General features: G+C 33.6%; 2 protein-coding genes across 2 annotated transcripts; one reads left to right on the forward strand and one right to left on the reverse strand.

The window, feature by feature from the left end:
• The first annotated feature begins 2572 nt into the window (after positions 1–2572).
• Positions 2573–4072, forward strand: LOC102591331 (uncharacterized). Its single transcript, XM_006366155.2, has 5 exons — positions 2573–2638; positions 2767–2825; positions 2910–3111; positions 3305–3818; positions 3917–4072. Exons 1-4 carry the CDS (start codon positions 2573–2575, stop codon positions 3584–3586), a joined length of 609 nt encoding a protein of 202 aa, XP_006366217.1. The 3' UTR covers positions 3587–3818; positions 3917–4072.
• Positions 4073–4215: 143 nt separating this feature from the next.
• Positions 4216–5022, reverse strand: LOC102591658 (60S ribosomal protein L13-1-like). Its single transcript, XM_015304784.1, has one exon. It carries the CDS (start codon positions 4757–4759, stop codon positions 4334–4336), a length of 426 nt encoding a protein of 141 aa, XP_015160270.1. The 5' UTR covers positions 4760–5022; the 3' UTR covers positions 4216–4333.
• Between the last annotated feature and the right edge of the window lie 6651 nt (positions 5023–11673).

The following is an 11673-nucleotide window of genomic DNA, read 5'->3' on the forward strand; positions in this document are numbered from 1 at the left end:
AAAGAGCTTAATCTCAGACAAATGAGGTGGTTAGAATTACTCAAGGATTATGACATGAGTATTCTTTATTACCCAGGTAAGGCTAATGTTGTCGATGATGCCTTGAGCAGGTTGTCTATGGGTTGTACCGCCCATGTTGAGGAAGAAAAGAGAGAGTTAGCGAAGGATGCGCATAGACTTGCACTCTTAGGAGTCCGACTAATGGATTCCACAGAAGGAGGAGTAGTGGTGATGAATGGTGCTGAATCATCCTTAGTGTCAGAAGTGAAAGAAAAGCAGGATCAAGACCCAGTTTTGCTTGAATTGAAGGCAAATGTTCATAAGCAAAAAGTATTAGCTTTTGAACAAGGGGGAGATGGTGTATTGAGGTATCAAGGTAGGTTGTGTGTACCAATGGTGGATGAACTCCAAGAGAGGATCATGGAGGAAGCTCATAGCTCCCGATATTACATTCATCCGGGTTCGACAAAGATGTATCGTGATTTGAGAGAAGTTTATTGGTGGAGTAGTATGAAGAAGGGCATTGCAGAGTTTGTTGCTAAGTGTCCAAATTGACAACAAGTTAAAATAGAGCACCAAAGGCCCGGTGGGTTGGCTCAAAGAACTTCTGGAATGGAAGTAGGAGATGATTAATATGGATTTCATCACAGGTTTACCAAGGTCTCGCAGGCAGCATGATTCTATATGGGTGATTGTCGATAGAATGACAAAATCAGCCCACTTTTTGCCGGTAAAGACTACTCATTCAGCAGAAAATTATGCTAAGTTATATCTTCAAGAGGTGGTGAGACTTCATGGGGTTCCGGTCTCCATTATTTCAGACAGAGGTGCGCAATTTACTGCACAGTTTTGGAAGTCATTCCAAAAAGGCTTGGGTTCAAAGGTGAACTTAAGTACCGCGTTTCATCCTCAGACAGATGGGCAAGCAGAGCGAACTATTCAGACCTTCGAAGATATGTTGAGGGCGTGCGTGATCGATTTCAAGAGTAATTGGGATGATCACCTACCTCTCATCGAGTTCGCTTACAACAATAGTTACCACTCTAGCATCCAAATGACTCCTTATGAAATTCTTTATGGAAGAAGATGCAGATCTCCTATTGGATGGTTTGAAGTTGGTGAAGCAGGGTTGATAGGACCTGATTTAGTTCATCAAGCTATGAAGAAAGTGAAAGTGATTCAGGAGAGGTTGAAAACAGCGCAGAGTCATCAGAAATCCTACACTAATGTTAGGAGAAGAGAGTTAGAGTTTGAAATAGATGATTAGGTGTATTTAAAAGTTTCACCCATGAAGGGCATAATGAGATTTGGTAAGAAGGGGAAGCTTAGACCCCGGTATATTTGACTTTATTGAATCGCCAAAAGGATGGGAGGTAGCTTATGAATTGGAGCTACCACAAGAGTTAGCAGCGGTTCATCCGGTATTTCATATTTCCATGTTGAAGAAGTGCATGGGAGATCCTTTACTTATCATACTAACTGAAGATATTGTGATCAAGGATAGCTTAACTTATGAAGAGATTCCGGTTCAAATTTTAGATCGCCAAGTTCGCAAATTGAGGACAAAAGAGGTAGCATCGGTCAAAGTCCTTTGGAGGAACCAATTTGTTGAGGAAGCTATTTGGGAAGCTGAGGAGGATATGAAAAAGAGATATCCACATCTCTTTGAAACCGGAGAAGTTCCAGACCAAGGTACTAATTCTATTCTTAGTACTCTTTCATTTATAAGTTAGCATGTTGAAATTGTTTTGCTTGTTGGGTGTTTGAGCTGAATGTTAGATGTTACACCCTTAGCCTAATAAGAGTAATCTCATTCGAGGATGAATGTTCCCAAGGGGGAGATATTGTAACATCTCGCTAATTGAAAGAACTAGAAAGAAGTTAAAAATTGGAAATAATCACTTTTGGAAAAGAATATAAAAATCTGGAAATTTTTAAGTATGTTAAGTTGAGTTGTTGGCCAACTTCAAGCGACCATAACTCCTAGCTCAGCATGAGTTAGGTGTGTTTCCAGATATCGTAGGAAAGATCTTGGAATAATCTTTTCAACGCTGCCGAGTTTGCGCGATTCCGAGTTTGTATGAGTGAGATATGCCCATTTGAAGTTGGGTTGTTCAAATAAGGAAAGTCTAATCCGGATTTTTGAAGGGTAGTTTAGTCTTTTCCTTACCCAATTAATTAAATCCGTTTTTAGTAAATTAATTGGGGTCTAAACTGAGTTAGTTCAGTTTACGCAATTAAGAAATACACTAGGACTTTGAGAGAAGAGAAAAGAGGAGAAAGAAGAAGAGAAACTTAAGATTCGTCAAGTTCTTGTGATTTTGGTTGTGGAATTCGCCAAGGATTCAATCCTACAAGGTACGTGAGACTTTCATAGACTCTAAATTGTTGCTTTTAATTTTTAGTTAGGTTTCTGAACTAATTGTTTCACTGTTAGTTAGTGCTTCTACTTGATTTTGTTGGTACATTTGCTTCTCTATGAATACCTATTTGCCTCACTTAGAAGGTTATTTTAAGTTTTACAAGTCTCTTTATGTTTTTGGTCTCATAGAAAAGCTATGGTAATTAAGATATGACAATAGATTTGCCTTCAGTTTTATCGTCTAAAGATTGCACCGCCGAGCGCTCTACTGAAGTTGTAAGTTTTCTTATGCTGTTGTTTTTCCTGTCATTTTACAGTCAATGTGCGTGTTGCCTTACAAACTGACTGATGACTTTGCAGTTGCAAATGGAGCAAGAATCTTTCAGTTGTGATGAATATGACAGTGGATTTGCCTTCAGTTTTATCGTCTAAAGATTGCACCGCCGAGCGCTCTACTGAAGTTGTAAGTTTTCTTATGCTGTTGTTTTTCCTGTCATTTTACAGTCAATGTGCGTGTTGCCTTACAAACTGACTGATGACTTTGCAGTTGCAAATGGAGCAAGAATCTTTCAGTTGTGATGAATATGACAGTGGATTTGCCTTCAGTTTCATCATCTTTTAATGATGAAAAAGGTGTTGTAAATGCAATGGACCCTGAAGCTAATGATCGTATGCAACCTCTGCTTGAGAGTGTATTGGAAGATTATTTCACCAGCCTTTTGCATGAAGAGGCGTGCGTGATAATCAATGTAAATATTTGAACTTGCTGTGATTTGTGTAAATTTATCTCTCTCCCCTAGAAGAGCATATGTGGTGGAGAGATTTTGTTGAAGCAATCCCTTACCTGATAATGTTTTCCCTGTAGAATTCGAGATGCAAATGCTTACCGAAATATGATCAATGAGCTTCTGCATCTCAATTAGAAACAGTTTTATTCTGCAGGTTGCCGAGGACTTAAATATTTTGAATGGCGTTGCAAGTCAAAATGATTCTTCTGATGCCATTTTGGTGTCAGAAAACTTGGCTTTTGTAGATATTCAGACTACTTCACTGTGTAAAAAGTCAGTGCACCAGAAGTCTATTACATATGTGATCCCTATGTCAGATCAGTTTTCAAGTGCATTTCAGAAGTCTGCTGATTTAGATGCCATGATTAATGAAATGACTGATGAGCTGCAACCACCTGAATACTTTGTGCTACTTGGATGTGTTCCTAATCCATGAATATCTACTTCAAATCAGGATTTGAGGTTGAAAACACAACGGCATGACCCCTCTCCCATTGAAAAAAGGGGATCCGTGGGGCAGGCTCAATCACTTCTTGGGTAGGTGACTCTGAATGGACTCATGACTTCATTGATATCTTTGTCAACTTTTGGATTCAGTTTCCTTAAAAAAAAGGTAATTGTGGCTGTTTGAACCCAACCGGCAAGGAGATGATGAAGTATTTGGTGAGGTATGTAATAGCCTTTTCCTAATAATCATAACGTTATGGAAGTTGATTATTGTGATAGAATCATAATGCTAATCCATCTGAAATTTTTAAATCTACAGAGAGCGCAAAGAACACATGCTATTTGATCGCTTCTCAGATTTTGAAAAAAGGACAATTTTTTTGCTAGTAAAGCAGCCCCAGGGATTTGGAAACCTACAGGAGAAGTCAAGTCAAGTTTTGATGGAAAGAAGAGACACATGGACAACGTCAAAATTTCCTGGTACGATCAGATTAATTGTCCAAAAATCATGTAATTTCTGTTACTATTTAATTTTGTTGTTCTAGCTTGTTATATCTAAAGTATTTATATATTTTGCGCTAATCAAAAGATTTGCATAATTTCATAAACAAAACAAAATCCTCGAATAAAATGAAAAGCATAAGTTCCTCAAAATGATTGTATGATAAGACTTTCACCACAACGCCTAGCAGAATGTTGATAATGCTTAACAGACTACAGAATGACTCTCAATTGCTTATTTCTTCTCTTCCTTTTCTGCTTCAGCTGCCCTCTTCAACCTGGCTCCCATATGTCGAGCATTTTTACGCTCAATGCGGAGCTTGCTATAGGCCTTGAATGATTTCATCTCATCTGTGACCTTCACAAAGTTAACAGCAGGCTGCTCCCTAGTAATAGGCAGGTATGGACCCTGGACCTGGATGGCAGTAGCAAGTTCCTCTGCACTAGAATCACCAGCCTTGACCTTCTTAGCATGCCTTGGGAAGATAACTAGCTTAGCCTTGTAGGTCTTAAGCCTCTGGACATTGGCTTGGAGACCTTCCAAGGATCTGTTCCTGTGGCGATGATCAACAGCAATGCATATGGTTGGTGCTAGATTTTTGGGAATACCAGCTGCCTTCAGTTCTTCAAGAGAAAATCCCCTGCCAGCACGGACTTTCATGTTGTATTTAAGTGTTTGTCCATAAACAATAGGTCGAAGTAAACCAGCTGTTGGCCTAGGGAAGATCTTCTCAGCCTTTTGCTGTCTAGCAGCACGTCTCCTTGTTTTCCTAGCAGGTTGGTCGAATCATGTCCTTACATAGTTCTGCCAATGCTTCTTGAAATGCCCATTGGGAATAACATTGTTGTGCTTCACGACTTACCTGGGGGTTTGGGGGCTAGGGTTCTGCAGGCAACGGAAGAACAAGGATCTAAAGTATGTACATAGCAATTTTTTATTTTAATTGAAATTAGATTATAAGTAATTGAATTATGTCCACTGATAACAATAGCAAACAATTACAAGATTGGAGGAGCTAGGATTGATTGCTTGATTCTTGGTAGAGAAAAATGAATTTGATTACTTTTTAGTTATTGGGAAAACTCAACTATTTGACAGTTTATTGTTTCATGTTCTATTTTTGATTCTCCCGATGAAAACGATTGAGTTGCCTATGAGAGAATTTTATCTCACATTTAAATATCTGCCTCCAAACAAAGTTAAGAGAAAAGATGTCCAATTTGCCATAGATAAAAGAACTAAAAGGTAGTAATAATGACAATCTGATGAGGAGATGCAGATAATTCAATCTCTACAAGGCCGCCTTCAACTTGATCTCGTCAGAATGATGTTGCCTCGAGGATTGTCATGGTCTATTGTATTTACAGCAGTAGATCTCAGTGTATCTGTAGGAAAATGCATATGCATTAACGTGAAGCTGAAGGATTCACAAGACGCCTACTGATAGTCCTACTCAACATGGTACTCAAGGTCGTCTGGGTCGTGTTGTATTTAGCAAAAAGGAACATAGGAGGGACTAAGCCTAACCTCTAAACAATACTATTAAGTCAAAAGCACAACTTTCTGGCTCAACAACTATGTATACACTTACTAGCTAATGTAAAAGTTTGCCTTATCAGCTTTTGTTCTAATGCTAGGCATGTGCCTTATATTATATCGTACTAAAAAAAAATTATTCTGTTGAATATGTGATAATGTCTGTATATGTTTTGTAAATGCAAGTTTATGAACATCTCAGGAATGCTAGTCTTATGAATTTGTTGGCAACAAATGCAAATCTGATGTAATTTAGCAGTTAAGTTTAGATTATGGAGTGCTAATTTCACTTTTACTTGTCATACTAGTGAATTTCGCTTCGTGCGATGGGATTACTCATTTTACAAATTAATTATTAATTTTAAAATTGATTTACTACTATAGTTTATGAACTATAATCCTAATTGTTTTGAAAACTCTTTAAATGTTATAAACCATAAAGAATTGTTTTAATATTCATCCATCTCCTAAAATTTGCGCGCGTGTATATGTATTATATATATACTTCATAAATTTTTAACATTTTAGCTTTCATATAAAGTGTGGGTAACATTCTATTTGGTGGAAGAAAGAAATAAACTATGGGTAAATAATAGATGAGTCAAAGATATCGAAATACTTGTGAGTGATAATGCTTTACGAGCAAGAACTCATATGTTAAACTGTTTTAAATTTTTAATAATGCGCTTTTCAGGTTTGTTATTATTCTTTCTAAGATGGTATAGTTATAGTATAATTAAAACAAAAAGTATCGACCTGCTCGTTTTTTCTTTTTTTTTTGTGTTAACCATCTGGCATTGGAGAAAAAAATACTAACCAAATAGATTTTCACCTTTGATTGTTCTTTTGTTCTTCACCAATTGTTTTAAATATCTCTTTTGCTTCAATACACTCTATAGATAGAAATGTTCTTTAAACTCTACAAATAGAACAAACATGTAAAAATAGAATAACTTATGAAAATTATAGAAATATTCGAAAATATAATATACTTGTAGTGCTCACTTGCTCCACTTAAACGAATGCCTGAGAATCTCAGGCTGAGATCCAAATAATTTTTACCTGAGATTTTTCTGCAAAAAAAAAAAGACATTTTCGGTGATGATATTTAGCTGCCAATAATGATATGTAACTGCATATAATCACAAAAAAATTATGATTAAAAATAAAAAAGGTAGCACAAAGTAAACATGATTTGAGTTTGATGATGTTGTATAAACTTGGGAAGAAGGATCAATTTTTTATTTACAAATATTGGGGAATTGCAATAAATGACCGATTTTCCTTGCAAATTTATGATGGGACTTTTGCACAAAGTAACTATTGCTTCTATTTTTGCTTCAAATTCTGAGTTTTAAGTGCATATCAAATCTGTTATAATAGTCATTTAAGGTGGAATTAATGATGGTGTCTTATTGCTAATGTTTATTTGTATTTTATTTATGAATTTTTTTGAATTCATTTATTTGTAACGAAATGAAACAAAAGAATAGTGAAAAATGATCGTTTCATCTTTTATTAATAGATAGATGAGATGACATTTGTTTTTTCGAACATATTACACAAATTAAAACTAAGAAAAAGCTCTTTTAAAAAAAGAAAAAGAAAAAAAAAGATATATAATAATCCTATCTTTTGAGAGGTGCCACATCAACAATCTTATATTCACCATAATATAGATATATAGATTTGGATTTGACACGCTTCTCAAAAAAACAATGATGACTATTTTATCACATTATATTAATTAAAGGAAAAGGTATAAAAAATGTTCTTTTACTATGTGAAAGATAAAAAATGTGTTCGTTTATATTTTGATTCATGCCCTTAATGTTAGAGAAATGAGCCAAAAATCCCCTTATTGAATTAGAAGTAACGGAAGATTCTTAAACAATTTAATTAGCCTTAATTTTTCTACCCTATTCTCTTTATTTGAACTCAACTCCATTTTCTCACAAGATTTATTTCTTCCTCTTTCAAAATCCTAGCTCCCTCTTCTATATTTCTCAAATATACTTAATTGGGCACGTAACTTTGCGGTACTTATTCAGTAAGGGATCGTTTGGTAGGCCGCATTAAAACAAATAGTCCATGTATTATGGATAGTATTATTTAGTACTATGTTTGGTAGGAAATTGGGTCTATGTAAAACTAATCCATGGATTAGTTATACTTCCTACATGGTATTATATGATGTATTATTAATACCTTCCATTTGGAGGTATTAGTAATACATGGGATATAATACCATGGGATAAGTCTACTAAAGACAAAAATATCCCTCAAAACATTTTAATTATTTTGTTTATTTTCTTGATTCTATGTTTTATGGTTGTGCTAGTAAATTTATTTAAATAAATTAGCTTACAAATTATTTAGAGAGAGTTGTTTGTTACTATATATATATATAATATTAAAATTACAACTTGCAATTTTATGCGTAAATGTAGATGGTTTATTTAATTTTACTATTGTTTACCATCTTTTCAATTTTAAAAGTTGATAGTTTATCTTTTTTTAAATTGAAAATTGATATTTATAAGTGATCAATTTACTAAGATGACAATTATTTATCCTCAAATAATTTAAGTAAAAAAAAAAAAGGCAAACATGGCAACAAAATTGTTCTTTTCATAGCTAGTAGAAGGCCATAAAAAAATAATATTTCCCAGCAATTATTTATCTTAACCCAATTGCATAATAGTTCAAGGGTATAATTGGAAAGAAGTTTTTTTATAAAGTTTTAATCCAAACACAAGATGAAGTGGGAAACAATGAACCAAACACTTGGTAAAAATAATTTTTGCATATAATCCTTACACTATTAATCTTTGCATTACTAATCCCTACATTATTAATCTTTTTACCAAACGACCCCTAAGAAGTTTAGTGTTAATACCGAAAAAATTGCCTTATTCACCAACTAAAACTATTTGAAAAGGTAAGGTAGCAACTGCACTTCGTCAGCTACAAAATGAAGGAAAAAAAGAAGAGATTGAAGATGATGGCTGGAAAGGAACACAGAATTCCCAATAATGATGTTAGCTGTTGGTGTATATGCATTTTATTATTAAAATAAAACATTAAGTGCATATGTTAGTGGGTATAAATTGTGGTAGAAGATAACTATTGGTTGGTGTAACTTATATGACCATTAGTTCTTGTAACTCTCATGTTCATTAGTGTCTTGTAACTCATATGACCATTAGTTCTTGTAACTCTCATGGTCATTAGTTTCTTGTAACCTATATGGCCATTAGTTTTTGTAACTCATGTAACATCTATCACATTTATCCACCCATATTACTACCCCTCATTCTACCTATTGGTCATATAGAAGACTTCTTCGCCTATAAATAATGGTGTTTCTTCCTGTGTGAAGTATCTCAAAAAGTTGAGAAGTGTGAAATAATATTGTAATGTGTAGTAGTGAAAGAGGGAGTTGAGACATAGAAAAATATTCTAAGTCTTCAACTATATTCACTATATACGAGAGAGTAATTATATGTTCAAGGAAGGTGTTCTTTTTGTGGAGCTTTGAACTCTTCCACTAATCCGGAGTTGTTTGAGTTATACGAAGTTGTTGAGCTGTTGTATCCTGGAGGGGACAAGTCAGGAGTATTACTGCTGGATCGGTGTAGATTATGCCGTAGTGGGTGTGAATCTCCTTAAAGAGAGCAAGATATCCGTGCCTCAGCCTAAAGATTTGTTTATACATTTTTGTTCATTTTATTTCAACTGTAATTTATTATATTTGTGGTATATTACACCAACATTAACTTTTAAAGACTAGGAATGATACTTAGTGTTTTGCTTGAATGCACTTAGAACATTACCATAAAAAATGTTTTGGTGGGTTCTTTTTCAAATTCACATTTGTCTTGGTGATAGTTGACCACTAAAATGTGGATGCGAATTTGGTTGGATGGTGTAACTTGTCTTGTTCACAGTTGACAATAGAACTTGTTAGTGTTTGATAGTTTTTGGTGTTGATGCATAGTGAATCCGCATTTTTTTGGTGTAATGGTTTAAAGTGAATACTTGTTCCTCTATTTAGATCAATGGTTTAACATTTGGTCTTGTTAGTATTTGCTTCTTGGAGTTGGGTTCAGAGGGTAGGAAAATTAAGACTAATTAAATTGTTTAAGTATTTCTTGTTACTTTCGTTTCATTAAGGGCATTTTGGGCTTATTTCTCTAACATTAAGGCATAAACGAACCAAAGTATAAATGAGATATTTTTTTTGATCTTTTCACATAGTACAAAGATATTTTTGATCATTTTCCCATTATTACATGATGTTTAACTATTAGGCCATGGTAGATGATTTGAAAAATAAGTAATTAATACTAAGGTAAAATATGAAAAAATAATAATATATACCTTTTGTTGATATGTTAAAAGTAACAAATAAAGTTGAAAATCTATTTTTAAAGTAATGAACAAGTAAAAATAAACATAACATTATAAATAATATACTAATAACATGAATATGAATACTAATAATATGATTATGAAATTAAAGATTTTGCTGCAAATATAATGCAATTCAAAAATCGTATTTTTGAATGACCAATGGTTATGGACAGGGGTGGATTCACGTGGGTTCAGAGATTCACCTGAACCCTTTCGATAAAAAATTACAGTGTATATATAGAGTAAATTTTCTGTATATATGTAAATATATTAATTTTGAACTTCCCTTATGAATAAGAAGCAAGTTGTAGCATAGTGGTAGACTCTTATAGGTTGACCCTCTTGTTTAGGTTCAAATTCTATTGTGAACATTTTTTTTTAGTTTCTCTTCATTTAGGTTCAGCTATAAACGAAACTAACTTTTTGTACCTATATATATTACTACTTCCTTGGAATTATGTTCTGTTGTCTTTTTTCACACGTTTTATACTTTATTTTTTGAACCCTGCACTAGGGGTGTACATGATCGAGTCGGTTCGGGTTTTTCAAATATCAAACCAAACCATTTGTGTCGGATTTTTGAATTTATAAACCACATCGAATCAATAAAACTCGGGTTTTTCAAATTCGGGTTTTTTTGGATTTTTGGGTTTTTTCGATAAAGTATTCATACAAACATATAATTTACTTGTACTTCAAATATTTTTTTAGTCCTACCAAAATGCAACTATCTAAGTTGTTTCTCAAGAAAATAACAAAAAATATGATATGATTAATGACACTAAAATATCCAATAAAAAAATAATAATAAAATCGCGTAAAACAAATATTGCAAATTAATAAGTCATAATGAAATTGATCATAATTTAAAGTACTAAATCATGCTAAAATAAGTTTAGTAAGTATTAGTTACATGACTAAATATTAAAAGAAAGTAAACTTAGATCATGTATTTTAATTGTCTAAATCTATCTAAAACTAAAAAACAAATATTCAATATTAGAGCCATCAATGGGATAGGCCCGTTGGGCCGACCTGGTCTAACCCGGGATTTAATAGGGGTGAACTAAGATTTTTGGAGCCCATTTAAGAAAAAGGCTTTCTAGCCCTGCCTGAATAAGCTTGCTAATTTGTGGGGTTTGAGAAATATCGGTAGGGCCGACCCGTGGGCCAATAAAAATTAATTAAAAAATATAATATAATATTAAAATTAAAAATTAAAAAGAGTCCAAACTCAAAATAATTAGGTTAATATTTCTACTTTTACTTTTTCCTGTATTTGACTAGTAGGGCTAATGAACGACCCTTTGATCTATGTCGTGTTCAGCCAGGTCTGATTAGAAGTTCCAAAATGAGTGGAGCGAGGGGCTTTAGAGGGAAAAAAGGGGGGAAAAAACTTAATAAAATATTATAAAGATAATTTTATTTGTGGATTTGATTAACAAGTAGTAACATTAACATCAGGTAATATTCTTTTGTCAATATTTATGATAATATTTTTCAATTATAATTTATAATTTAATTTAATAATTATAAAATATAATTTTTAAAAAGTGGGCTGGCCCGGCAAGCCTGTAGTCCACGTACTTGTGAGTTGGGCCGATCTTTTTCTGGCCAACACA

The sequence above is a fragment of the Solanum tuberosum genome, unplaced genomic scaffold (assembly GCF_000226075.1).
Source record: "Solanum tuberosum cultivar DM 1-3 516 R44 unplaced genomic scaffold, SolTub_3.0 scf00618, whole genome shotgun sequence".
Lineage (NCBI taxonomy): Eukaryota > Viridiplantae > Streptophyta > Magnoliopsida > Solanales > Solanaceae > Solanum > Solanum tuberosum.